Source organism: Penicillium robsamsonii (assembly GCF_028829455.1).
Source record: "Penicillium robsamsonii strain IBT 29466 chromosome Unknown utg000001l_segment0_segment0, whole genome shotgun sequence".
Classification (NCBI taxonomy): Eukaryota; Fungi; Ascomycota; class Eurotiomycetes; order Eurotiales; family Aspergillaceae; genus Penicillium; species Penicillium robsamsonii.
Genome location: NW_026643219.1, coordinates 7,826,509 through 7,854,355, shown reverse-complemented (window position 1 = coordinate 7,854,355; position 27,847 = coordinate 7,826,509). Strand labels below are relative to the sequence as shown.

General features: G+C 47.8%; 11 protein-coding genes across 11 annotated transcripts; 4 read left to right on the top strand and 7 right to left on the bottom strand.

Annotated features, from left to right (window-relative positions):
• Positions 1–814: 814 nt before the first annotated feature.
• Positions 815–2,797, top strand: N7447_003044 (FAD-binding oxidoreductase; the record flags this gene model as incomplete). Its single annotated transcript, XM_057227319.1, has 3 exons — positions 815–1,088; positions 1,156–1,688; positions 1,772–2,797. Coding segments are annotated over 3 exons (1,833 nt in total), but the record flags the coding sequence as incomplete, so codon positions are not given.
• Positions 2,798–4,774: 1,977 nt separating this feature from the next.
• Positions 4,775–6,163, bottom strand: N7447_003043 (Aromatic prenyltransferase DMATS type; the record flags this gene model as incomplete). Its single annotated transcript, XM_057227318.1, has 1 exon — positions 4,775–6,163. The coding sequence occupies one exon, from the start codon at positions 6,161–6,163 to the stop codon at positions 4,775–4,777; it is 1,389 nt and encodes a 462-aa protein (XP_057091334.1).
• A 1,748-nt stretch (positions 6,164–7,911) lies between these two features.
• Positions 7,912–9,271, top strand: N7447_003042 (DMATS type aromatic prenyltransferase; the record flags this gene model as incomplete). Its single annotated transcript, XM_057227317.1, has 3 exons — positions 7,912–8,859; positions 8,911–9,098; positions 9,166–9,271. 3 exons carry the CDS (start codon positions 7,912–7,914, stop codon positions 9,269–9,271), a joined length of 1,242 nt encoding a protein of 413 aa, XP_057091333.1.
• Positions 9,272–9,936: 665 nt separating this feature from the next.
• N7447_003041 (FAD-dependent oxidoreductase) lies at positions 9,937–11,427 on the bottom strand (the record flags this gene model as incomplete). The annotated part of the gene is made up of 3 exons (XM_057227316.1): positions 9,937–10,575; positions 10,627–11,231; positions 11,292–11,427. The coding sequence occupies 3 exons, from the start codon at positions 11,425–11,427 to the stop codon at positions 9,937–9,939; spliced, it is 1,380 nt and encodes a 459-aa protein (XP_057091332.1).
• Positions 11,428–12,692: 1,265 nt separating this feature from the next.
• On the bottom strand, positions 12,693–14,554 carry N7447_003040 (cytochrome P450; the record flags this gene model as incomplete). The annotated part of the gene is made up of 4 exons (XM_057227315.1): positions 12,693–13,281; positions 13,344–13,687; positions 13,743–13,861; positions 13,915–14,554. The coding sequence occupies 4 exons, from the start codon at positions 14,552–14,554 to the stop codon at positions 12,693–12,695; spliced, it is 1,692 nt and encodes a 563-aa protein (XP_057091331.1).
• Positions 14,555–15,084: 530 nt separating this feature from the next.
• On the bottom strand, positions 15,085–17,151 carry N7447_003039 (cytochrome P450; the record flags this gene model as incomplete). The annotated part of the gene is made up of 8 exons (XM_057227314.1): positions 15,085–15,531; positions 15,589–15,699; positions 15,775–16,095; positions 16,146–16,237; positions 16,290–16,404; positions 16,475–16,736; positions 16,790–16,853; positions 16,914–17,151. 8 exons carry the CDS (start codon positions 17,149–17,151, stop codon positions 15,085–15,087), a joined length of 1,650 nt encoding a protein of 549 aa, XP_057091330.1.
• An 841-nt stretch (positions 17,152–17,992) lies between these two features.
• N7447_003038 (sterol methyltransferase family protein) lies at positions 17,993–19,146 on the bottom strand (the record flags this gene model as incomplete). The annotated part of the gene is made up of 3 exons (XM_057227313.1): positions 17,993–18,905; positions 18,966–19,000; positions 19,060–19,146. The coding sequence occupies 3 exons, from the start codon at positions 19,144–19,146 to the stop codon at positions 17,993–17,995; spliced, it is 1,035 nt and encodes a 344-aa protein (XP_057091329.1).
• Positions 19,147–20,448: 1,302 nt separating this feature from the next.
• N7447_003037 (cytochrome P450) lies at positions 20,449–20,866 on the top strand (the record flags this gene model as incomplete). The annotated part of the gene is made up of 3 exons (XM_057227312.1): positions 20,449–20,505; positions 20,565–20,690; positions 20,753–20,866. 3 exons carry the CDS (start codon positions 20,449–20,451, stop codon positions 20,864–20,866), a joined length of 297 nt encoding a protein of 98 aa, XP_057091328.1.
• A 222-nt stretch (positions 20,867–21,088) lies between these two features.
• Positions 21,089–22,123, top strand: N7447_003036 (cytochrome P450; the record flags this gene model as incomplete). Its single annotated transcript, XM_057227311.1, has 2 exons — positions 21,089–21,623; positions 21,702–22,123. 2 exons carry the CDS (start codon positions 21,089–21,091, stop codon positions 22,121–22,123), a joined length of 957 nt encoding a protein of 318 aa, XP_057091327.1.
• Positions 22,124–24,982: 2,859 nt separating this feature from the next.
• N7447_003035 (uncharacterized protein) lies at positions 24,983–26,172 on the bottom strand (the record flags this gene model as incomplete). Its single annotated transcript, XM_057227310.1, has 3 exons — positions 24,983–25,580; positions 25,645–25,987; positions 26,133–26,172. 3 exons carry the CDS (start codon positions 26,170–26,172, stop codon positions 24,983–24,985), a joined length of 981 nt encoding a protein of 326 aa, XP_057091326.1.
• Positions 26,173–26,406: 234 nt separating this feature from the next.
• Positions 26,407–27,501, bottom strand: N7447_003034 (PQ-loop repeat-containing protein; the record flags this gene model as incomplete). Its single annotated transcript, XM_057227309.1, has 4 exons — positions 26,407–26,956; positions 27,013–27,228; positions 27,285–27,404; positions 27,458–27,501. 4 exons carry the CDS (start codon positions 27,499–27,501, stop codon positions 26,407–26,409), a joined length of 930 nt encoding a protein of 309 aa, XP_057091325.1.
• Between the last annotated feature and the right edge of the window lie 346 nt (positions 27,502–27,847).

Genomic DNA, 27,847 nt, shown 5'->3' with positions numbered 1-27,847 from the left:
TTTCCTGTCCATCGGGTTCCCGCTCAGCTGGGTGCTCCATGGGCCGGTGGCCCCGCATTGCTTACATAACGTCCGTGGGCAGTAACTGCCCGTGGACCCGCCGTCCCATCCGGCAATGTCGCAGTCTAAGCCCTAGCAGTTTAGTAGGCCCTCTCCTTTAACTGAATTATTACTGTATATTTGGCATGTTTAGCCGACGAACTTTCTTCGGCTAAAGTAACTAAAACAAACTCTATGCTCTGCAGATTTGTCTAGACCACAGCCATTTGGAAGAAGTCGGGTTAACCATTGTGAAGGTCTAGTACACGGCCCGAGCCGAATAACCCGGCCCTAATGTGATAGTATACTGTAAGTTACGATTGTTTGCAAAATTATTTTATATTTACTCTAATTTCCGGGTCGAAAAATGCGATACATCAATGGTTGTCGCTCTGCTACTTTGTAGCAATTTTCCGGCTTTGTGGTCGAAGAGACCCATATTGGACTACTCCAATTCATGGTCGCAATCACAGGCTGGAGAATGAAAGTATCCTGCATGAACAGATTTCCCCTTACATGTATATGTATACTTTCAAACATGCTGAGCGATGGTACTCTACGAGGACCTATTGCGACCCCACCCCCTTGCAGGTCTACCGAATCATCACCAATCCAATCCTATGGGAGAGATCGGTGGGGGTGCCAGGCCGGTGATGCTATCTAGTACAATAGCTTTCGAACTTCACTACCGTCGTCTCCCCATTCATAATAATCCTAATACTCAAGATCTGACTGCGGGTTAACTTCAGCCCATAGGTCTAGTCTAAATCATTCCATGGCGTTTCGGCTAGCTGGCTTTTTCCTGATCCTCGCCCTCGGCTTGAGACATTATCTCTCCACTAACCAGGAGCCCCGATGTCGGTGTGGCCCGGATGATGATTGCTGGCCCTCGCCGATGGCGTGGGAACACCTCAATGAGACTATCAATGGCTATCTGACGCAGTTACAGCCAGTTGGAGCTGTGTGTCACGAAAAGCATTATTCCAACAACTCCTGCAATGAGCTAATTCAACACTATCGCAACACCACATGGCGCGTTAACAATCCCGGTAACTTGGTTATACCCCGAAGTCCCAAAAGTGACTTGTGCTCATACTAACTGCTGCTTCATCACAGCTGCGCTGCAGGTAGATACCTGGGAATATTCGCGACCACTGAAGCAAAGTTGCCACGCCCAAGACCTGCCGGAGCACAGTCAATGCCACCAGGGTCGCGTGGCACACTACTCGGCCTATGTCAATTCCGTATCGGCGGTGCAGCAGGTGATCCAATTTGCCGCGTCTCATCGCCTGCGACTGGTTATTCGCAACACCGGTCACGATCTTGCAGGACGTTCATCAGCCCCAAACTCACTTCAGCTTCATACCGCTGGTCTTAAGGGCATTGATTATGTAGAATCGTTCACTCCTCAGGCTCCAGCCGGTCAATCAGTGCCCTCAGAGGGCCCCGCGGTGACAGTAGGGGCAGGGGTGCTCACAGGAGAGCTCTACTCGGTGGCCGCAGAGGCAGGATTTACCGTGGTAGGAGGAAGCTGCAGTACGGTTGGAATCGCTGGCGGCTGGATGCAAGGTGGTGGCTACGGGATTCTGACCCCGTCACGAGGACTAGGAGTGGACAATGTGTTGGAAATTGGGGTTGTAACGGCGCAGGTAAGTGGCCAATCACTCTGTATGACCGATCGGATTATTAGCTTGCAATTTTGGCTCACAAGTTGCTTATTTGTTTATTCTAGGGCGTCTATGTCACTGCAAACCGATACCAAAACCAAGATCTCTTTTGGGCCATTCGTGGAGGCGGCGGAGGCACATTTGGGGCCGTCGTGCACGTAACATTCCGCACCTACCCAGACTCTCCCGCCACCGTGTCTAAACTGAATGTGATTAGTCCCCATGGACTGAATTCTGCCTTCTGGGGCGCCATAACGGATCTGCTCCTCGCGATTCCCATCCTGGCGGATCGCGGAGACGCTGTCCTAGCCTTTATGATCCCGGTCATGCCTGACAACGCCACATTTCTCACCATCGAGTCCTATCTCATCAATGAAACCGATGTCGGCGGTCTAGATGTTATCCGGAAGCTACAAAAAGGCATCGAAGCGCGCGGGTTATCAGTGGAGTCCTCCGAGGAGTCCTTCGATCGGTTGTCTGCGTATCTTGCGATTCCGAAAGGTTTGGATCAGGCCGGCATGGGGATGATGACCGCGTCACGACTTGTGTCGCGAGAGCTAATGACATCGGCTCAGGGGCCTTCCCTGATTAGTCAGACCCTCGCCCAGCTCAGCTATGAGCCTGGAAATGTCCTGAGCCTAGAGGGAATGGTCGGGGGGCCCGCAGTGCGAGATAAAGACACAGCGGACCGCGCAACCCATCCATCGTGGAAGTCTGCTGTCATGTCCCTAACTTTGGGCCACAGCCTACCGTCAGTTCCAGATTGGACAGCCTACAGCCGTGTCCAGCGCAAACTGGCAATGACGCAGGTACCGGCTCTTGAGGCCCTCGAACAGGGCACGATGGGAGGGTACCTGGGCATACCATTCCCGTACGAAAGCCATCCTTCTCAGGTGTTCTGGGGGTCCCATTACGATAGGCTTTTAACTCTCAAAGGGCATTGGGACCCCGATGATTTATTCTTAACTCGATTGGGGGTCGGTTCGGAGCAGTGGGATGAGGAAGGCATGTGTCGAGTTGGTCTGGAGCAGGCTTCTCTGTGGTCGTATTCCAGCATATGGAAGAAGTGGGACGATCTTATCACTGTGATAGGTTGGCCTTTAATTTAGCAATCTTATGGGCTGCTTACAATTCACCATTTCTGCCCTTGCAAACATTGGGGTTGTCAATGAATCTGCCGGTGTAAAGTTCTAAATTTGTTATCTTCACAAAGTACCTTCCCTTTGACTTCCTCCAAAATAATGATCGACTTTCAATAGTTTTCAATGAACACCCTGCCTCAGAATATGATGATATTGTATTCGGACTCCCTCTCCACTCGCAAAATCTTGTTAGGCCTGCTGCAGTGATTGTATTTCAAATTATTGACTCTTGGCAGTACAAGTCCTAATCTGCCTTTTTTTTTTGAGTACTTACATTCACTATGTAGATCACTGTTTAAAAGAAGTCATTTCGTTGTACATCTACTGTAGCGCATCACTTCTAATTTCTCTTTAATCTCTAAGTCGGCAGAGCATTGAGTTTATCTGTTAATGGGATGTATATGGAGTAGAATTATCTCAGAGTCGTTCATTTAATGTCCCGGTGACAATCATTCAAAGTGACTATATTTTACTAAGGGGGACTAGGGCAGGGGGTGGCGAGAATGCATACTAAACAAAAGCACTCTAGCGCCATAAGCTCCCGAATAACGCAAGCTAACCACATAATGCATTGGACTACAATTACTCAATGACGCCTAATGAGGTTTAGCGAGTGGAGCGTCCGGATAGCATCCTGTTGAACAAGAAGGGGGGCGGTCATTGGCACGGCCAAACAGCGGTATGAGGTGTAGACTATTCAGGTGCTCCAACACGCCCCGTCTGCACCCCTACTCTCAGGATAGGCTAGGATAGGCGGCTCAAGGGTCCAGCTGACACTGTATAGGGCTTACACGTGACGATTAAACGGAAAAGAATGGTCGAACTCAGGGTCACTTGCACTGCACCATGCAAGAGAACAAGCCGGGCTCATAACCTGTTGAAGAAAAAAAGTGGCGCCCCGTATCATAGGCACAGTCAAACAGCGGCATTAGGTGCAGGACTAGTCAGGTGCTCCAACACATCCTGGGCGTGGGTGTCCTTTCAAGACTGCACTAAAGTAAAATGACTTTGCGCTTGTTAATCACCGACCAAAAAACAGTCTCAAGACCAGATCCGCTGGATAAGCTTGGGATTATTACTTGGATTACGGAGTACATGTAGATTAATTTTTGGGTTCTACTGTAATCTACTGTATTCAGGGGGGTAGCCAAGTATACCGCAAAGGGGAGAGAAACTGAAAGATGATGATCATACCCATAATGCCAGCTAGCATCTTCCACGGAGAGAAGTAGAAGCGATGCAGCAATGGATACCATGTACGGAGTAGGGAGTACTCCGTACATTGTTGATTGTTTCACGAAAGAAATTACTGCATGCATTTTGATAGCGTGGTTTGATGACAAGACAATACTGTAAATCGGGGCAACCCGCTCAAGGTGCAGTCTCCCTCGAAGACTGGCCTTCCTTCCTTTTCTTTGTGCGTTCATGTGTGCTGTGTAAGAATTAGATGAATCTTATGCACTGTTTGAATACCTGATCGAACCTTGTCGACTTCCCGATACCCATAACGGTTTGATTATAGATTTGAAGGTTCTTTATTGCACAGCGTCATGTTTACAAATTCCAAATCATGAATTTACCTTTTGATACTTTAATACTGATATGTATCTTGGGGTCAAAGCAGGCGAGGTGAAATGTGCACCAAGCCTTTCGATTTATACACAAATCAAGTCATATTTTGATAGCTTCGGCTTTGATCCGGTAGGAGTACGGAAACCATATATGAGAGTTGCGTGTCCTTGTGACTATAGGCAGGATATCTATGAAGGGTTCTATTTTAATCGTGGAACTTGAGCCAACAGGGAATAGTAGTCTGCGAGACAAATGAATGTAGTCCATAATGATCGAGAGTCCGCCTTGCTTTGGATAGGAGTAGTAACTGCGGTTGAGCTGCCTAATAATTGCGCGAAATGCCGCTTGAATCTATCAATTACACTCCTCTAATTTCAACCATGGATACTCATCAGAGGAATGGTAGTATACACTCAGGTAAACCCCCGTCTTTTCCGTGTACGCAAATGAAATCCAGGATGTCAGGCGAGCAGTTTTGCCTAGGTCTCTCTCGGGGCTGTCAAAGTTAGCAATTAAAGTATTGTTATAAGGGACGGGAGAAGTAGAGAAGCCATACAAATAGTGCTGTACCGTCGCCTCGTAATTGTCACCATACTTAGTCAGCCCGATACGGGACAAGAATTGAGCTAGGCCACTAATAACGTTTTGATCACTCTCGCCATGGATTGGAAAGTAGAACTTCGTGAGTGGGGTGGCCTCGCCAGTTTTCATCTCGTAATTCCATACCATCGGGGTCACGGTGGCATCTTTGCCATCGTCGAAGCCGCCATTGAATTCACGGTGCCCTTCGGACAGCTTAGTTAACTCCCACAGCTCCTTCAGATACATTAGACCCTTTTGGACAACAGGCGACTTGGCTCGCCCTCCAAGGGTCCATATCTCCTGTACTTTGGACCAGACCACGCTGTTGTGAGAGCTATAGAGCTTGAGGCGTGATTGGGCAAGGTCAACACAGTCAAACGACCAAAAGGCAAACTGGCTATATCCATTCGTCTCTTCCAGATAAGAGTTCACCATGTCAAACGAGGGGATGGGGCCCATTCGTGCCACAAGAGGCTGAATTGATTCAGAAATGAAGTTTCCAAATCCTTTCTCGTTAAGGGTGCATTTGATAGCGGGGAATGTGTAGCCCTTGACTGAGATAGCTTTTTCCTTTAGATCAAACCCAAAAGCACTCTGGGAGGTTAGATCGCTCCCTTCAATCTTCTTCTCCTTCAGCAGCCCTTTCTCGTGGCCATTGACGGTATGAGCGTCCAGGAAATATTGGAACAGTGATGGGTCAAATCCCGGTATATTGAGCATCTCAAGCTGGTTCAGGAGATCAACAACTGGGATTTGATTGTAGGGATCAACTTCTGTCCCAGACGCTGCAGCAACTGGCTCGAATCCGATGCGAACTACGGGGTCAACATCTCCCCGTTGCTGGTAGTTGACGCTGAACTCCAGCGGCAGTCCACTTCGGGTGATTGCGCTGCGAAATTGATGCGGGTGTGGGCCCAAAAATGGAATCAGCACCTTGATGTAAAACGTGAGAGCCTCCAAGCGACGGGCGGGGTTATAGCCTGCTGAAGCTAGGATTTTGTCGAGCAGACGGCCGGTCCTCTCCCACCAGACCTTCTGGTGACTATCAGTGAAGACATGGTCTCGGCTCAGGACGTCAAAAGTTGTGGGAATCGGAAAAGTGGAATCCCCCTTAGCCAGCATGCCGTTGGATACATGGCCCTCAGTCACTTGAATCGTCATAGTGATTGGAGAATGTCAAGGCACATGGAAATAATTAACGAACAGTGAAGCTGCCTTGACCTGGTTTAGAAGTGGTTCCCAGGGCACATACATATGGCTGAACAGGTCAGGAGTATAGAAGGCTTATTGTAAGAAAATAGTAAACTTTTGCGGCTAGTGCATAGTCACCGTGAGGAAATCAGGACGCGCGTATCAAGTACCAAGTATGCACTTCGTTGCGTAGTTAGACCTACGGGAGTCCAGACCACTACAAATTTTCGTGCAGAAAGTTGGTGATACAACTTACCTGCAGTGTCTGTATGTAATCAAGGTTTCCTTGGAATGTGCATGAAGCTACAGCGTTACGCTGGATAAACATTGATATATCTAAAGAGCAAGTATGTTACACCTAAGCCCCTTTCGAGACTTGGAACCTCGGCTCGTGGCGTCGGGTTACTGGACCCTGTGTCAATGGTAATTCTAGTTGCTATAGAATGTACTTTTATATGGTGCGCGTCTTCAAATTGGTCTTATATGCCACTTAACTAGGTAAAAAGAAGGATGTCACAAGAATATAAGAATATGGATTAAACAGTAATATGGAGACGGATTCCTAGCGTAAGTTCCCTAAGGACGAACTATCCAATATGAGAGAAAGCGATGAAATAAATCTGCTAATAATGGATGGCCTATCGACTCGGGTACGCCGGCTACGCGCAAGTCCATCAGTAGGGGATTTCTCCTTTGGACTCACTCCGTGGCATTCCGGTCAAATAAGCGTGATGGCAACGGAGGCAGCCTGAGAATTCATCACGAGGACTGCCCGCAAAGGGAGATGGTGGCTATCATTGCTAAATTTGTTGTCCTCGCCACCACTGTCACCTTTTAGACCCTGGGCCAGCGCAGAGATCATCTTGGCAAAAAGTGTAATCGAAGAGGCACAAGGAACCGAGTGCAGATACCGCAAACAGGCATATCTCCGGCAGCTACTTCACAAACTGGACCACGGCAAAGAGAGCGGTGATGAGCTTATAAAAGTCGGTGTACTCGGATAGCACGGTAACTAATTCGTGGATAGCTGCTGCGATACTGGATACAGCTCCTGTACCAAGCCCACTCTACTCAATGGCATTGTTTCCATTTATCTGACTCCCAATTCTGTCGTTCGAGATGCCCCGATTGGACTTAGCAGCATCCTAAGTCTGGAATTGTGAGACTTGTAAAACCTGTCATGCCTAGCAGACCAGACAGTCGGATAGACCGGTATTCTTGCTTAAGGCGGAGTAGAATTATGTCGACGTCCCAACCGATGGCCTCATTTTGCTCATGTTTGCAGATCTTAACGCGAGGAGGCTCTGCATCACTGTGCAGAGAGATACCGTAGATTGAAGATATCAATCTCGATAGATTCGTGCCGACCCGGAGAGTATTGGGCAGTTGCTGCAGGCGACTTACAAACATACGCAGTGCCAATGCAACTACTTACGACCGACAAATTGAAAAAAATGCGATGTGGCAAGTCCATTCACCGAACCAAAATAGCTCTAGAGATCTTTAATAAATTGGTCTTTTAGAGCGAAGGGTCTTGCACTCCTTACATGCAAAGGCAAATGAATGTCGAGTTGATTTTCTATGGGCTAAACGGCAACCGTTGGTGTATTAAAATAGTCTTGCTGAGTCTCATTCTTGCTCATGCCCAAATCCCTCTTGTTAGTCTTCCTGTGTATATTCCATTCGGTCTCAGCGGAATACCATTGTTTTCCAGCAACATGACTGTTTCGACTGAATCAAATTTCCCTCATGGGGCAAGCACTCAGAAATCTCAGAGCGTGGAACCAGAGATATACTCCAGCCTAACAAAATCCTTGGACTTCGGCAACGATGCAGAAGAGAAGTGGTGGACACGAACAGCTCCTCTGCTTTCCAGAATTCTCGATTCAGCCGGCTACACGCTTCCCCAGCAATGCCAATTCCTCACCCTCTTCAACACGCTTATGACCCCAAACTTCGGGCCCCATCCTCACATATGGCACTCCTCTATTACGCACTCCGGGCTTCCCGTCGAGTTTAGCGTTAATTACCAGCCCGGAAAGCAACCGACCGTGCGCATTGGTTTTGAACCAGCATCGTCCATATCGGGCACTGCGCGGGATCCATACAATATAGTCACCGTGTCAAACGTCCTGAACAAAATGTCCAGGCTGAACTTCAAGGGCTTCGATCCATCTCTGTTCCACACTTTGATCGGTTCACTCGCCCTCTCGAAGAATGAATCTGACCTGCTTCAGGGCGCGAAGCTTGAAGGTTCCAAGTTCAAGACACAGGCGGCCTTTGGGCTGGATCTCAAGGGAGACGCTGTGACGGTGAAAACCTATCTCTATCCTGCCTTAAAATCCAAGGTGTCCGGGCTTGCATTTAGCGAGCTTCTGGAGAACGCGTTTGCTAAACTCCAGAACGCTCACGACTTTTCTCGGGTGCTCCCAATGGTCCAAGAGTATATGGAGGAAGGGCAGTGCTATAATCAGTACTCCTTTATTGGATTTGACTGTGTTGACTCTTCGAAGTCCCGGTTAAAGATCTACGGAGCTCTATTGGATATGTCTTGGAAGAAGGTGGAGCAGGTATGGACGCTTGGTGATCGGTTGATAAATAGTGAAACCAACAAGGAGGGCCTTGGGTATATGCGGGCCCTGTGGGAGTACCTGACACCTGGAAAGGTGAGGTCAATACCCCGTAACCGCTTTTCAAGAGACTTACCAAGACAATAGGAACGACGACCTGTGGGCATCTGGAACTACGAGCTATTACCCGGGAGTGAAGAGCCGATGCCCAAGTTCTACGTGGACATGAATGGCGAGAATGATTTTCAAAATGCGCTGGGCATATCGAAGTTCCTGCATCACATTGGATTGACGGCAACGGCTGAAGGCTTGATCGGCCGAATTCAGGAGTACTTGTACGGAGTCCTCCACTCCCCTTTATTGCATACACATGTGCTCTTTGCTGACCAAGATCCTATACAGCCCTGGTGTGAACCTTCAGGAAACGACCGAAGTTATTCAGTACGTGTCTTTTGCGTGGAGTAAAGGTGGACCTTATTTCAGTGTTTATTACCTATCGTCCTACTAAGACGATAGGTTACAGAATCGATTAAGAGACGTTGTTATGTAGCTCTTACGTTGCTCATACTTGTAATTAAAACACCCAGTAGGCTGGCACAAATTTCGACCCGTGCACGATGAATCTGGAATTCCCTGCTCTGAGGGCGACTGCTAAAGTCCCGTTAGCCTGGAAGTGGAAATAATGGTATATCACGTATCTCCAGCCATCCGTATCTTCTCTTGTCTGTAGGAAGACTAGACAAGATAACTTAATTGAACTATCCTTTCCGGTTTTCTTCGCTTTAGAATATTTATGTTGATCTTTTTACTTCACTATATGTCCTTCATTCCAGAATGACACTGCTGTGGCTGAACTGAACCCTGACCGCTACATGACTCGCATCGCCACCTTGTACCAGTGGTCGGTCCTACTTGTGGACATGGGAATGAAAATTGGGACAATTTATTGCTATGATTAAATTATGTCTTGGATAAATAGTTAATTGTGACTCTTATGTCGGCGTCCGTCTTAGTCTAGCTGTGCTGCGTAGCAGGCTTATTTAATCGCGGAAATATGAGTTTTATTACTTTTTCTGACAGTGAATCACAGTATTTGATTTGGACATTGTATACTAGTCTCCTTACTATGAAGTGTAAATTTTGTGATTGTAACGCAGTGCATCACTAAGCCTTTTAGAGTGACTTGTTCTGCAATTGCTCCTTATTCTCAACATTCCGAATCCCCAATTGTACCCGTAAATCGTCAGGCAGGTTCGTTGCGTGATACTCCCCTCCTTCCTGGATTGCCCTCACCACCGTCTCAAACTCCTGCTCAGTATAAGCCTGGCTGTCATGGCCATAGATCCAGGTCTCAAGCGGGAGTGAGGCAATATTCTGCTCATTTGGCTCATAAGCGTCCCAGTCCTGATTCCGCCAGCCTTCGTTCACACGATGGCTTATCAGCTGTACAGCTGAGGCTCGAGCATAGCGTGTCCGTTCAGCGACGTGAAGAGCCAGGGAGACTCGCTGTCTTCCGGCCAGAGACAGACTAGTAGCCAGGACGTTTGCATCTTCAATTCCCTGGGAGGCGCCTTGCCCTGCGGCAGGGGAGAGGGGGTGGGCCGCGTCCCCTATAAGAATCAATCGACCATTGCTGGATACCCAGTGGTCTAAGGGCTTGTGGTTCAATAACGGGTAGTTGATGAACTTTTGAGGCAGGGTATGTCGAATCACGGACCAGAGGCGCTGCCCAATGGGCCAGGCTTTGATCAGATCCAGCATTTCGTTGGGGTTGGCAGGGGATGTCCAGACGTCTAGGAGATTTCTTGTATCCTACACGCTGCGTCGGCTCAGATCATTGATACTAGATCAAATTGAACATACCTGATGAATGCAGAACCACGAGAAGACTTTCCCTTTATTGCAAGACTGCAGGGCGATCTGAGCACCTGAAAGGAAGAAGACATCAAATCGATCGCTTTCTTCGACCCCCTCAAACACCCAGCTCGCTTCCGGGTCACCTTTAAGTGTCTCCGTATCTACCAAAGCCCGAAAGGCTGCGTATCCAGATGGATGAGGCTCAACAGGTTGCGGCATGATCGCCTTCCGCATATTGCTGTGCACCCCGTCGCTGCAGATAATTAAGTCACCTCGAACTATCTGTCGTTCGCCATCTCGGGTAAGGACAACAACACTGGCTCCCTCCTCGTCCTCGGAAGGCTCACAAACCTCCACGCCGAGGTTTATCTCGACCCCGATCTTGAGCGCATGCTCATACATGACTCGGATAAGCTCTGACCGTGGGAGGAGGTAGTTTGGCTGCTTGCACACCTCCGAGAGGTCCTGTCGGATAATCAGACGGCCGGTTGAGTTGTGTATACGGATTTCCTTGGATGAGACTATCCAGGGTCGTAAGGTTTCATGAACGGCACCATCGCCCCATCGTTTGATAATGCGCGTGGCATTGCTTTGAAGACCAATACAGTCTCCTACACAAAGGCAGTCACAATGTAAGCTTCCACCACCAAATTTGCGGTACACAGTCTTACCGATGGACTTCAGTATATTGCTTTTCTCAAAGGCGCGGACGCTATGGCCCTTCTCGCGACACTCGATCGCTGCGGCGAGTCCGACGATGCCCAGGCCGACAATGATTACTTGAACTTCTTCACCTAAAGAGCCCATCTTTAGTCACTTTTTGGTGTGTGTAATTCTTTGCTGATGATGCCAGTCACAGATGATGCGGCATTTGACAATGATAGGAACGAGCTCTATTCAATCGTTCTCTAAAATGTCGATGACCACTACTGCAGGTGACCAGTTCTTCTAAAAAGCAATGAATGCCAATAAGATTACGCTGCAAAATTATTGTATTTATCACTGTTAGCTACATCATATTTACTACTAGTTTTGGTGGTTTGCTTTTATGCTGGTGTATGCGTGACGGCTGCATATTAATGCATGGCTCACAATACTTTGTAGAAAAGAAAAGAAAAAGACTAGGACATGAATAGGTCACCTACTGTACAGTACATGCGTCCGAAAGCAAACCGGTCTCTACACGGAAGATCCTGAAGACCATTACTTCCTTGTATTCTCCCTTCGCCTGTAAGGAGCCTACATTCCGTGGTCCGCTGAGCCACTCATCCGCGCGATATACCGAACAGAAAACAGGTTTACAGTACGGTGAAGAGCAAAGCGTTCCAAGCGAAGTAAGGGACCTAACATTGGGCAAATTCCACCGCTGGCTTTCTAGGCTTTTTCTGTTCTTCAAGGAGCGTTACTGCGTTACGCAAAACGATATACAGAAGTTCTACAGAATGCAATCGTAACCCTTGCTGGCAGCCACAATGCTACACTTGTATAGCCCTATCTTGGGGAAACATGATGAGGAGACTGGTGGGGATTTTACAGAGCTACGGTCACGCAAAAGGAGAGACTTGATATGACTGCTGCAGGGAAATTCCCCGTGTCACTAGTGCTCGCATCTTTGACCTCCTCCGGAACCCGCGAAACAGCACCAGTCTTGCTATATATCGTTTACACCATCGTTTTCCTTCCCTCGGACCCCATTAGGACATATTATTTATTGAATAACACCGGTAAACTGTGCAACTTCCGGGTCCTAATTGTTGGTGGCACATTTATCGGATTCTCCGTCTTAGGCGCAGTCCTCAAGCACGAAGCCATCGTAACTACCGCCGGCTCTAACTATGCAACTCACAGAGCCACTAGGCCAGCTGGTACCCATTACTTTGGAAGTTGCTCGTGTTGCCTTTTATCGTAGTTTTGATACTTCACTGATGTGTATGGCAAGGAAGATAAAAAGGGCGGCATTTACCCAATAAAGTCTCCGATTCATACCCGACGCTATATGTCATAACTATCAAAGAATGCAACACTTCCATCCTGAATCAGAGTAGTAAAACCACTTGGGTACAACTATCTGCCTAGAACCCAGCTATTTTCCTCTCCGTAAATGACAACTCCAACGGCGCCAACCCCATCACAAACCCATCCGTCCTCTCCTTCCAATACTTCTCCGGGTCTGCACCGGGCGCAAGCACAATTTCATAGCGCTGAATCAACTCCACAAGCACATGTCTCACTTGCATAAGCGCCAAACTTTTGCCGAGACAATTGTACGGGCCCAGCAAAAACGGCGCGAAGGCCTCGGGATTCTTCACTAACTCTTTTCTTGTCGTCCAGCGCTCGGGGATGAATTTCTCTGGCTCTGCAAAGTTACGCTCGTCTCGGAAGAGTGTGTAGAAGGGGATCTTGATGTTAGTATTTCCGGGGATGTACCGTCCAGCGATGTGGAGACCCCCTGGGGGTGTTTGGCGCTGGAAGCCGGAGAGGGCAGGGTAGTGGAGGCGGAGGGTTTCGTTGATGACGGCGTTGAGAGTATGTACTTGAGAAAGGCTATGCGAGTTGATTTCGTCTAGTTTGTCGAGATCTTGTCTGATTTGGGCGAGGTAATCTGGGGAGTTGGAGGTGAGGAAGTAGAGACAGCCAATGATTGTGACGGCGACCGTTCCACTGGAGAAGAACGTAAGGGTCTATTGACTGGTAGGGCATGGAAGAGGAAGGGTTATACTAACCTTCCTGCGAATATGACGAGGGATGCATCAGCCACCAAATCAAGTTTCGATTGCGGCGTCTCCTTTCCCTGCTCCTTGAAATCCTCCCACAGCCACGAAAAGACATCCCGTTGCCCGGATGTCTGCATCTTCTGTCTATTTTGAACTTGTTCCTCAGAAAACCCAATGAGGGCCTTCATATTCGCATTTAAGACCGGCGTCGCTTTGATGAAGGAGATGAGCCAAACAACGTGGCTGACGACACCGGTGACTAGGTTGGACGAGTCGTTAATCTCCATGATAGGATGTTTCTTGTTGTGTTTCACGCATTCGTATTCTTGGCTGAATGCGATTCGGCCGGTCAACTACCATTTTGATTAATTTGGTGCCGTGGCTCGTGTAGTGGAGGCGGATTCATACATCAAATGTAAATAGATTAATCCAGTAAGTCATATCCATGGGCTTCCCCTTGCGCCTCTCGACCTGTTCCAAGAGCTCATTGGTACCCTTCTCCAGCGCAGGCAGGTACTCGAGAACCGCTATCTACCATTAGCGTGGCCATCCAAGAGAAAGGTTTATAGGGACCATCTACCATTAGGTCGAAATGCTAGCTCCCAAGGCTTCCGGCGTCGGCTATGTTCCGCCTTGTCTCTAATCGCAAAGAGAGAGATGAACGGGTGGAGCATACTATACCATGGCCCCTTCGTACACTCCGACCGACCGGAGTGGACAGCTTGCAGGGCATCTGGGTGGTTCACCGAAAGCTCTGTTGGTCCCGTGCGCACGAAATCGCCGTACTGCTGATGCAGCCCACGCACGGTGTTGAAGGCATCCGGGTTCCGCGCGTATAGGCTGGTCACATACCACATTGAGAGGCGAGCGGGGAAGGGGCCAGGGAAGCTGTTGAGCCGGTGGAAGAATGCGCGGTAGGAGAGAATACTGACGGTGATTCCTGCTATCAAGCCAAGGGTTATTTGGCCTACCAGCCATAGCGCAGTGTAGATTGAAGTTGACGGGCCGGAGACCAAGAGGTAGTAGCTGAATATGCAGATTTGGAGGATAAATAGACCAACTGGGATCTTGGTGGCAGCGACATCCCATTCTCCCCGCCTGAATATGATGAGATGTGCCGCTATCCCGGCCCCGAAGGCAGTCGTTAGACGTGCAAAGTTTTCGTTCGAGGCAAGCATGGGTAGCACTCTCAGGTCATGCCCGCCATGATTAGGGTCCATAGTCTAGACTTTAGATTAAATAATACTCATGTATGAGGTTCACTAAGGCAGGTTGGTTCTCACCAGAGGCAAATTTAAAGTACTGGTGTTAGGATAGAAAGGCATATAATGGGAAAGGCAAAGGTGAGAAAAACATCCATGACCAGGTCGGGAGGCCATTGCCCACTGTATGGGCTGCCAAGCTTCTCTAGACTGTGACACAGAATGACACAGAATGGCACCGCAGATTCGCTGCAAGGGTCGTACACATTCCGTCGTTTTACACTGCAACTAGCAGCAAGCACATAAACAGAAGGGATCAGCTGCGGGCTATATTGAAACGCCTGTGGATATTCAGTATCGGTGAGACCTAGCTATTACGGCTCATGTCCCAAGCTTCATCCTTAGGGTTAGACGATGGGTGACGACGTTAGTGGCAAGTCAGAGCCTTGACCTCAGGACGGGTGACAGGTCAGGTATAGAATGCATGCTCTGGGCCTAGATATATGCCTTTATTCCAATTTTAATATATTGTAATCCGCTTATTCCATCTACTCTTCCTTGCACAAAGTACCACCGGCGATGGAATGCGCCTCCTTCTCCCACCGATCAGCCAATATCCTGACTTGGACATCCTTCCTATTCCGTGCACTAATCCGATCTACCCACTGCATGCTGCTCTCATCCGTCTCAAACAACGTCATTTCAAACCGTGAAAATACATATGCTGTGACACAGAATAGCTCTAGGTATGCAAGGCTGCGTGCGATATCGTTAGTGCTTGCGCTGCATGGCATAAAATCCGCCGTGCGGCCTAGGATATAGGGGTGGACTAACCTGCTCCCAATGCATCTCCGAGGACCCCGGCTGAACCCGACGTGCCATCTCTCAAGACTCTTGCCTTCTTCACCCAGCCAACGCTCTGGTTTAAACTTGTAAGGGTCGTGGAAGATGGTGTCATTTGTGATAATTGATAGATGGCTGGAGGATACAATAGTCTACTGGGGGTCAGTGCCGATAACAGAATAAATATAAGTAAACAGGGCAGAACATACACCTTCAGGAAGATAGACAGATCCCACTGCGACGCCTCCGGGGGGCACCAGTCGGGGAAGGTTGCCCGGCACCGCTGTTGATAGTCGCATGGTCTCTTTGATCACGGCTCCCTGTCGAGTAGTGTAACAGTCAGCGGAAAACCAGAAACTAAAACGGAAACCTGGAGTCCCGATAGGAAAACATACCAGATACGGTAGAGCCTGAATCTGCTTCGCATTGAAGTCATCCCGTATGAAGTCCACCGAAGCATCCAGCTCCTCGCGCAGCTTTTTGAAGACCTGTGGATTATTCAAGATATGGAATGCCGTAGAAGAGAGAGTATAGGCTGTTGACTCGGTGCCTGCCGTCAAGAAATTGAAAGCATCCTCTACAGGCTGAGCCACGCCGCTCACAGCGGTCTCAGGGCCAGCGCCCAGCTCCGCGTAGTAGTCAAACAGATTCTTTTGCCCTACCTGCACGCCTGAGTCACGTTTGACCTGGGCTTTTGTCTCCCAGGTTTCACATTGCTCGTGCCAATCAGTAAGTGGAGGAGCTTAATACAGGAGCCAGTACTCACTCGTTTGAAATCGTTAAATTCCGGGGCCAGCTTGTCGCCAAGGCCAAAGGGTAGGTGGAACTGGATTGACTTGATCCAAGGAAAATAGACCACTGCCAGCAGCATTAGTAACCATTTCTGGCATTAACCTCAGATATCTCATACCGAGCCAGGAAAACGCAGTAAACCGATCCAGTGCCGCAACAAATGGATGATATCCATTGCCGTCGCCAATGAAGTCCGGAGTTTCACCAAAAAGTAGCTCGCATACCATATCTGACTATGCCCACGAAGTATACTGTTAGAACTACCATCCGCAGAAGCATCCAATTTGGCAAGGGAATATATACCGTAAAGGAGCGATACAGTGCCTGTATATTCAACGGACGATGATCCTTCCGGTGCATATCAAAGATGCATGTTGCTTTCTCGAGCTCAAGGATCAAACGAGGTACCACTCCATCCACAGCGCGGCTGGCGAAGAGTGGTCGCAGGTGGTTCCGGTACATGCGGTGGTGTTTGGGGTCTAGGATTGAGGCCATAGCTCCTTCTGCTCCGAGCGCTTTGTAGAACTCGGGCTCCTTATAGTATTTCGTTGTCATGGAAAACATTCTGTGAGCACGTTAGCTGTGTGCTTACATCTGTTCAATGTATTTGAGGCTCACTCCTGGTAGAAACTGGGGTCATCGACATGGACAGCATTAGGGCCGATTCGGATGACTGGGGAGCCTATAAAACGAACGCTCATTTAGATCCAAGTGATACTGACGAAATCAATATTCAACGTACCGTATTTCTTGTGAAGTGAAGAAAAAGATAGACTGTATTGGCCATCACGAATAACATTGTAGTAGAAGCCGTACCACTTGGTCAATGCAGCTAGCTTCGGCCCCGGCACTTTGCTGAGAGGCTCGAAGAATATTCTGTTGACGACAATGAAGAACCCATAAAAGATGATTGCCAGAAGCAATGATCCCAGCACTGTATTTACGCTTGGCGGTTTACTCCCGAACTGTATCCAACCCATCTGGTGGCGATCCATCAGTCGCTGATGTGATGGTTTAGCAATTGATGGCTGAGATTGAGGTTATCAAGCTTTCTCTTACGAGATTATTCTCTACAAACGCGGATAGTGGGTGGCTTAGCGTAGAGCGGGAAGCTTAGACAGGGGGAGTGGGCATCCTTGACGTTCATGCACCTACTTCATTCACACTACATACCAGTTGTCCCTTGCTTCATTCTGCAAAGTGCCATCACATGCCACAAACTTATCTGTGCATATAAATGTAGTATGAATTGTCCTTGTCTTACGTGGCTGCGAAACATTGGATTAATACAATATACAAAGACCTCAGCCGGTCAGTTTATCCGAGCATGAATCGCGTGTTTTCTCCCGGTGGTACAACCCATTATTTTACCTGTTGAGTATGTGCAAGGAGTAGAGAACTGTATTAGCCCTTGTTTACGTTATTACTGCATAAGAAATGCAACAAATTGACGGCCATGGGGCTTTCTTCGAGATAGCCCTTGACCTCCGCTATATTCATCTAGGGTTCATCACAATGCTTTTAGGCAGTGAATGTTACACTTCCCTGTGGATGCGTAGTACATTGCTAGATAGAAATTAAATGGCCAATAGAGAAGGCCGCTGTTGGGAGAACCATTATTCTACTTCTGTGTCTCCACCAATCTCCCCCTATTCTATTTGTACGGCTCTCATTTGGACCCTATAACCCTGAAGAAAAACCCAAAGCCCATGACTACGTTGATCATAATTATGGGACGACCCCAGGCATAATGGATGAATGGTTATGGATTTTCACTAAGGGGTTCTGCATAGTTCAACGCAGATGTATCCCAGCCATCAACTACGCCTCCGGCTTTCTAGCGACTATCAAAAACATTGGCGAAAAAATTCCCAATTCACCACCGCGGTACATTCCATCCAGAATCGTCACCACAAGATCGACAACCTTCTGCGAACCCGCAGGGAAAACCGTCATCTGCTCCAACTTCCCAACAACAGCCTGCAAGCCCCGGTTAACAAGCGGCATAGCCCTCGCCGCAAAGAAAGTACTCAGCAGTGCAAATGACAATAGCCCCTGCTTCTCCAGAAACGGGTCCGACAGCTGCGTCTCCCAGGGGATCTGGTCGGGTCGAGCACCGAGGTCGTCAATCTCCAGTACCTCGAAGCCGACAGCTTTCATTGCGGCAATAGCTTCAGCGGAGGTGTGGATCCTAGCAAGGCCGCCGCCGCGCTCGATGTTGGTTTTCACCTGCCGGTGCGTGGGGTTGTTGTCGTCGTACTTGTCCGTTAGAAGAGCTTCGTACACTCCGAATCTGGCGCCTGGCTTCAGCACGCGGAAGATCTCGCTGTAGACCTCGACAAGGTCTGGGGCGTAGCAAGTCGACTCAATGGCGTACGCCCCGTCAAATGTATCATTTGCGAAATCCATCTTCAGGAAGTTCTGCTCAACAAAGTTGACCTGATAGCTAAGGCTGGCTGCCTGGGTCAACTGACGCGCCTGCCGGAGTTGCTGCGCGTTGATGTTCAAGCCTGTGACGTTTGCTCCGGTGAATCGCGCGATTGACCGGGCTGGGTTCCCGATGCCGCATCCCACATCGATAATTCGTTGGCCCTCTTGGATGTTGACGCGGTGGGCAAGGTAGTGTTCATGGCGAACGAGGGACTGGGCCATGGGTTCGTTCGGGGAGAGACGGCAGAGGTGTCCGCACATACGACCGGCCTTTTGAAAGATCGAAGTCACTAAATTGTAGTACCTACACAGAGTGTGGTAGGATTAGTGGTCGTCTTCTTCTGCGGGGCCGAGGGGAACCAACTGGACTGAGAGGGCATCCTGGGCAGCTTTCCGTCGCTTGAGAAAAGTCAATAGATATGATCAAGTTGTCACCAAATTGCAATCCCAGTTCTTACCTCGAGTTCTTCGGGACTTTCCTGGTGATCTGAGCTCGCTTCCTCGGGCTTCCACACGCGGAAGTACTCTTCCGCATCTTGATTCATTTGACTCATGGTCATGATATCGCTAAGCAGCTATATCTTGGCTACGGCCTAGGAGGTTTAGAGAAAGGAATGGACACCAATGTCACAAATGTTCCGTTTATGATCGATTCGAAGGGACACTAAGCGTTTTGTATTTTATATCCAATCGGCACCGACTTAGGACAAATCCCAAAGCCCCCGTCAACCAAGCAGTCGTTGGAGCCCCTTGCCTATTTCCTCTCTCCCAGCGCCTCTTGTCCCTTGTTACACAGAAAGCAGTCCATAGTATTGCATAGATCATAACCTGAAGGACCGCCCGCATGAATACAATAGGCCAATGCTATGTCGATCGACACCAGGGTGGAGAAGATACTGCTCCCCGACTTTTGATGCTTTACGAACCATCGACATGTCGTTATCATATCCTTGATTCGGTGTACTCCGTAGCTGGCGTGGAATTGCTGCCATCAAAGCAGGTGAACCCCCTCACTGTCCCATTTTGTGTGAGGAATTCTGCAGTATCACCTTGCTTTTGCATAGGGGACTGGGGATCAAGAGGGTAGTAGATGTGGAACGTGAAGATGCGGCGCTGACATTGTTTCCTCCTTACTGCACTGTGCTTTTCTTTTTTAAAATATTTGACGCCATGCATTATGATGCAGCCGTCACGTATATACCAGTTTCTAGTAACAGAATGCAATGACTAGTCAATATCGCTAAATCTACATTAATAATTACAGTCATTTCGGTGGAGCAAGTCTACGGTATTCACAGTTATCACCATAAATTTATTTGTCCAAGCTACTAGTATAGCGCTGGGTTTGCAAAGACTGAGCTGGCTTGGATCAATATCGTACGCTGATTGTGCAAATTTGTACCACTTTCCTTTCAAGTGGCTCATTCCTTTGAGAAATCGCAGCATTAGTGGCCATCGCCAACTTCTTGGGAACACTGGGTACATTTTTTGCATTTTGCTGGGCAGCGCCACTTCTCACCTCACTCATCGTCTAAACCTGTAGTCTTCTCATAGCATACTCTCCGTACTTACTTTCTCATCTGATTCCAATTTTCCGTTTTTTCTTGATTTCACGAGATATTGATTTCGTACCCCTCATATTCAACCTATTGTCTCATATAGTTTTGTCGATTATCATGTCAATGGAACTATTAATATCGTTCACGGAAGAATCCACGTCAGCATGGCATTATCTAGCCACGCTCGCCACAGTATGGCTAGTCTATCAATATCTGAAACCTGTACCAAGGGTCCCCGGGCTTCCGGTAATCAATCGGGCAGAGCGCTGGGACTTCTTCTCTATCAAGATGAAGCGACGTTTCCTAAATAATGCTAGTGCACTCATGAGAGAGGGCTTCGAACAGGTGAGTTGCATTGGAACACCTCTCCCCCTCTCCCCGTCACTTGAGATGCAGTTGCTCAGAACTTGAAGTCACCGAGGGGATTCACGATCATGTCTGTAAATGGACCTAAATTGGTCTTGTCACCGGATTATGCAGACGAGCTCAAGAATGACGCGCGTTTTTCTTTGGAGGATGCTGGACTGAGGGTAAGCACTCTGAATGAGTTTCCAACGATGGTTCAGCTTCAAATGCTCATGTCTCACAATAGGACTATCCACGCAGTATTGACTGCTTGAAGCCTATAAGTGGTGGAAATTTACAGGTACTACGGGGATGCATCGCAAAGATTACAAGAAACCTCGGTATCGCCTGGACTGTGTAAACCTATTGGTAGACAATGTGTGCTAATACCTTGGGATTAATAGCCTCTTTGACAGCGCCACTATCGGATGAAACTAGCAAGTCTTTTCAACATCATTGGACAGACAACCCCGGTTAGTAGCAGTTCACTGGGCTGATTGAAGGGGCTCTTACTATCGGTTGCTAGCTAATTTGCGAGATACTAGACTGGCATCCTGTCCCACTAGGTAGCAACTTGCAAAGGATGGTATTGCAGATATCCGGTCGTGCCTTTTTGGGGCCAGAGGTTTGCGGCGACGTCAGATGGATTGAAGCAACTATGGGATATCTGGAAATGGGGGTTAGAACTGCTTTTGTCCTCCAGGTCTTTCCTCGCTTCCTTTTTCCGCTGCAGAGGTGGTTCCCTTTGTGTCGCAAAGTCCGGAAGCATATTGACATGACAGGAACCATTCTGCGTCCCATAATTGAAAGTCGTCGGGCAGGCGGAAAATCGGCACAGGATGCGATCAGTTGGTTTGATGAAGCAGCCGCCGGGGAAACGTATAACCCTGTTTATTCTCAGCTCTCCCTCTCCTTCGCATCAACCCACACTACTGCCGATACAATGACCAAAGTCATACTTCACCTGGCCGAAAACCCACCTGTGGTTATGGACCTTCGAAAGGAAATTATCGAGGCAATTACCAAACATGGTGGATTGACGAAGTCCGCTCTATCTCAAATGAATCTAATGGACAGCATCTTGAAGGAATCCCAGCGACTAGAGCCCTTAGCATCAGGTATCTCCCAAGCCATCTATCTCCTTTCGAGTTATGTGCTCTGACATCTTGCTGACCATACCTTTCTTCCATGAGCAGCAACGATGAACCGGGTGACGAGAGAAGAAGTGACCCTCTCAAACGGCCTATGGATTCCACGGAACATGTATGTGTTGGTGTCGGGCCATCGCATGAGAGATGCAACCTTATATCCAGACCCGGAGAAGTTCGACGCATACCGATTCGTCAAGATGCGGGATATTGAGAAGAAGAAAAGCGATTGTGCATACACTGCAGCCACGGTGGACCACATGGGATTTGGCTACGGGAAGCACTCTTGCCCTGGCCGATTCTTTGCCGCTCATGAGGTAAAGATTATCTTGTGCCACTTGGTCTTGAAGTATGATTTCAAATTATCAGATGATCAAGCACGTACGTATATGTTTGCCGGATTCTTCACATCCGCTGGGCCCGAAAACAAGCTTCTTGTTCGCAGGCGCGTCGAGGAAATTGCACTCTGAATCCCGCTGCTTTCTAAAGCAATACCCTCCACTGCCCTACCAAGCTCAGGATAACCCATCAGAATGTTCCTGTATTTTAAGTTTTGTCGAATACTGAGATTTATTATATGGTCAGAACGTTTTTTATAATGTCAAATTTTCTTATTCCCCAACAGATTGATATTGTTGTCTATGAGCTATACAATAGCTATAGCATACCTTAGCTATAGCATACCTGTAAAAAGCATAATATATAAAATCGATTTTCTATACATAACCATAGAGAATGGCTAATAGGCTTTGCTAAATACGTATATGTCATTTAGTACTGAGTAGCCTTTATATCACTTGATGCAGCATATACTGGTTTTGTAGTGTAGTGGTGAGCACTCTGGTTTTTGAAATGATCTGATCATAAAACTACCAGCGACCCCGGTTCGAACCCGGGCAAGACCTTTTTTATTTCTTTTGTCCCCACCACCAACTGTCAGATGATAGAAAAGGCAATAGTCGCGGCAAGCCCACCAACACACATCCCGTGTTGATGGACCACCGGGTAGGAAATTGTGAAATTAAGTATCTTTTATATGGTAATACCATATAAAGGGTACCTACATGTATATATAAGAATCGATTTCTCTCAACGTTCAAACTAGCTTAAGCAATAAAAAACATAAAGATCTAATAACAACTATTCATCATATCTCACATTGCACCCTGAACCTAGGCGTCTCTGTAGACCTCTCCTAGCAAGAAGCCTTTGATCATGTACCGGACAATGTTTCCTTACAGTACCGTGATTGTTCTAATCAAGCTTCGTGAGGTCTGCTCTGTATAGTTAGAAGCAAGTGTACAAGGTTTGAAGAGGATCTAAGCAGGTAACTAAAAGTGAAGTTAAGAAGCTAAAAATAATTTTGAGTCTCCGTAACAAATAACTAGACAGCCAGGTTGATGGGGGTTTAGCTAAATGCGTAACTATAAGCCTAAATAGATAGTTTGTAGCATGATTGTGATTAGCTTAAAGAGAACATGAAGCATACACTGGTTTTGTAGTGTAGTGGTAAGCACTCTGGTTTTTGAAATGATCTGATCATAAAATTACCAGCGACCCCGGTTCGAACCCGGGCAAGACCTTTTCTTTTGTTTTTATTTCCTTTACCCGCAAAGCGTGATAATGGTACAAAAAGCACACGAAGGAAGTATATGTCAACAGTAATACCTTTTTAGTTATATGACTTTTTCTTTAAAGCGTAATGCTTTTTATATAAAACCTTGCTGCAGGGATCCGCTTGAGATTAATCACTAAGATGTAGTTATATATATTCATAAAGTTTAGATGTAATTTTTGATACCATAATAATCCAATGTTTCAATCTATTCGAAATTGATACATACGTACCACTAGATATGCTTATAAATGGCCATCGGCAAATAATAATAAAACCGTCGATGGAGATATAAGTGCAGCATAGTCATATATCGCATGATATCTCGCTTGATGCGAAGCTCATATGTTAGAGCATTATTGCAAAACACAATATATTCCACATTTATCATATTTATTACAGTGTACCCTGTTTAATTCAGAAAACGAGGAAATGAAATATAGTAGTAAGAAAGACTACGGGCACCCTTTTTTTGCTTGCATTTCGAGCCCCTCTAGGCGTGTTTACACTGCAATTCTCAACAAGTAAATTATGATGGTATCCCCATACTATTCTGCCCGAAATTGGTGTCATTACGTGACTTGCTGGATAACTTTATTTCTCATAAATGCTGACTGACAACCTCGTACCTTCCAATGCCATCTTACCACTTCCAACCATTTCCCTATAGCCCAATAGTGGGGTGATGGAGGGACATACCTGGTGCGGGTAAGATTCCCCGACCGCGGTCTCATTCCGGAGACAAGTTGGGAACAAACTTGACGCCGATCTATCAATACAGTCCCATTACGGACTGTCGAGAAGAAACAACAGCTGGCAGGAATGACTGTACCAGCAAGGTCTTAGGCGATGGGGGCCTCCACTCTCGGAAGATTGATAACAGGCCTAACATATGCTTTCTCATATCCTACCTGATTCACTTTTTCTAACGTTCAACAGGGCCGGCTCATACAGCTAGCGACATAATCCAAAGATACCACCACTCGTCCTAACCTCTTGAATACGTTTCCCCAAACCAAAGAACCAAAAAACGATGCTGCGGTTTGCCCGCTGTATCGCTAAAGCTAGTTGTGTCGCCAGGTCGAATGGATTTCCACAGGCACGCAAGATTGCCTGGCGTCCACCTTCTACAAACCTGCGACTTCTGCGGTATTGCTGACCACATCGAAGGCGGCCCTTAGGTAGCGGCGGGGCCTACCATCATGTCTAACATCTCCAGAGGAGTAGTGACGAATCGCAACAAATCAAAACTGCGACTAATTCACTAGATAGGGGTTCATTGTATCTCCTATATTGACCTATATTGAGGCTAATACTACGATGTTTTTATGTGTCTCTCTGGCCTTTTATATGTTTCTTATTCCGTGCGTAATACAATTTCTCGCACCAAAATTATTAATGCCATTAGCTCCAAACTGTACAATACCTGTAAAAAGCATCCTGCGAAAGAGAGTTTCCATGCATGACCAAGGATACAGAATGGTTGATTTGATGGGGCTCAAAAGGATATTTCTATGCAACAGCAGTCTTGGCCAGCTCTCGAGTATGTAGAACGAGGTTTTTTGATCCATTTTCTTTCCTGTATATTAAGCGGCGAGGTGGTATTTCCCCGAACACCCCAATGTGACATGTCTAGACCCCACCCCTGGAGAGTATCGAACATACCACCCCGCATATCGTTTATATCATCGCGTCTGCATGGTCAAATAGTAATCTACCTCTTGATCCCAATGACACGCTGGATAGCTTCATCATTGCTCATAGCTGAGTCAATAACACCAGCCATCTTAAGCACATCAACAACACCTCCAATAATCTTATCATCAACTCCACGAGTAGCATTAGTGAACTTGACATCCTTAAGCCACTCCGTCGCATCCTCCTCAATATAATTGCAACCAAGCTCACCAGTGCCCAAAAGCTTCACAACCTGCGTCGTATCAGCCTCGAAATCCCTGATTCCCTGATCAAAAACCCGGAAAAGGTTCTCCAATCGCTGATCTTGCTCGGGGTTAGGGAACAGCGCCGTAGAAGCAACAATCATCCATGAAGGCCAGGGGGTGAAAATCTCGCCAATCTTCTTAAGCGGCGGATTCGGCTTCTCAGATGTAGCATGGAAGTAAGGCTTCGTGGTGAATTCCTCCCACATGAAGAACTCAGCTGATGGGTTCGCCGCCTGGTCGGGCTTTGATTCATCGAGACCGGATACACCATCCCGCAAGGGACCGAAGGGTCCCAGGGGGACGGTAGTCAAAGAATTGGCTGTCCAGCCTTGCTGCTGGGCAAGAACAAAAGACATGATATGAGAACCGCTGTAGATCGACGTGTTAGTTCTCAAGCTACCGTGCTCGTCATGATTCAATGTTGATAGTTTACCTTCCCAGTCGACTGACTCCAACCCTCTTGTCCTTCAGGTCCGATACTCCATTGATCTCGTCACGGTTGCGGCCTGTGACTATAGCCCAGCGCAGAGGGTTGTCTACCCAGTGGCCGATAACTTTGTATCCTCCCTCTGCGGAGTTCTGGCTTGCTTGTTGCTTCCCGGCTAAGCCTGCGACCCATCCCTCTGTCAAACCAATTGCGATGTCAATTTCATTGCCGCGTAGCGATGTGATCATGTGGCCCGTTCCGGATGGGAAGGGAGTTAGGGTGAGTTTGAATGGAAGGGAGGAAATGGCTGGGGAACGGAGGGCGAGATGGAGTGGGGTTAGGTAGTGCTCTAGTTGGCGATAAAAGCTTATCGTTAGCTATATTCTGTCTAAAGAAAAGAAAGAATGATAGGGAGGCTTTGGTGAGACAAAGCAAGTAGCTTGTGCATGGCAGTACTGTTCGCAGCTGATGCCGAAGCTTTGGGAGGGACGTACCGGGCACATAGCCAATGCGGATTGTGGGCAGGTCAGCCATTGTGTGATTTCTGACTTGCGTTAATGAATCGGACAAGAAACACAGTCGGGGGTTTGGGGAAGACCTTGCAGATGTTGACATTCCAAGGCGGGGCAAGCCCCTCACTAGACGCGCGCAATCGGAGAACCGGATGATTTTTTTGGGAACACCATATTGACATTATCTCATTCAAATTACAGATCTATAATGCTGGCCAATGCTAGTTATCTACATATTCTAGTCCAAGTCCCCTTTTCAGTTCATGCGAATATCCTTCTCTTGATGATCCCAGCTGCCATTCTGCTCCTTGAACTCGCCTGCGGGTTGGGAGCTGGAACGGGAGTGATAAGTGGTGAGGGGGATAGGATGAGGGTGGGAGAATGAGTTGGAGTGTGAGTGAGAATACGGGTTAGAGAACGAAGAGGAGAGCGAGTTGGAGTGGGAGTGGGACGGAGTTTGAGAGGGGGCGTTTCGAGTGAAGAAATAGAACTGGAAGCCCAGGTAGAAGTCGCACACGCACTGGAAGATACCACAGAGCTTGAACGCCCATGGGATGGTCTCGGTGCTGTTGAAGAAGTAGCTCATCTTCATGGTATCACCGAGAATCCACGCCGCGACAACGGAGACTCGGAAGCCCTTGCACGAGCCGGATCGGTGGTTGGCAACGATTTGAGGAAGAGGGAGGGTAGCTTCAGTGGCGAGTCCGATGTAGCCAAGGAGGCTGATATAGAATTCCGATTGGGCGATCGGGGTCAGGTGGATGAAGGTCAAGATTCCGACGAAGTAGGCTATACAAAACCAGTATCTTTGAAAATCGGTAATTAGCGTGAAATCACGGTTGGTGGAGGTGCCGGAACTTACGGTTTGGTATCCCTCCACTGCCAAAACTCATAGGGTCTCGAGGATGAGCCATCAGAGTTACCACCGCTGAAGGGTGCGTGCTCAATTCCATGTCTCCCGCCGGCGGAAGGGCGATTATCTAGTGCAACCTTGAGCAGCGTGACCTGCACCACAATCATGACAATTGCTTGCGTCAACAAAGTGCCTGAGTAGTATTCGCCAAACCAATAGAAAATCCTAATAATGTTAACATTGGACCTCGCATTTCGATGCGCCATCGATCGGAATCTTACTTCAGGATCGACGAAATCAGCATAATCAAAGGAATGTCCAAGGAGAAGCCCGCTGAGCTCCTTGTGCGATAAATGCTGACGATTTGGTCGGCATAGGACGTGACGGGGGAGCTGATAAGGCTGTATAGCTTTATTAGCACTGGGGACGTGCGGATCAAGAGGTTCACACCTACAAGAAGGGTGCGGCATAGTCAAAGGCAATCTGGAAAAGAGACATGGTGGGTATCCACACTATAGTCAACTTGCGGGAGGCGTTTTGGTGAATAGTCCCGAGCGATGGTAGAAAAGCTGGGGACAAGAAAAGGAGGTCAGACCAAAAAAGGTACACTTCGGACACGACTGCGGTTTTTCGCCGCTCCCGGGTTGCCCTGGATTATGTCAGCGACCCACATGGGGCTTGATGGGGGCCACCTGGCGTACTTTCAGCCAATCAGATTATTTAAGGGTTTTTATTAAACACGAGGTCATTTGCCTATCTTGGAACATCGAATTATGATGTATAGATCAGTATGAGATATATCAGGTACCCAGTTTGGAACAATACTTATCTGACATCACAATGA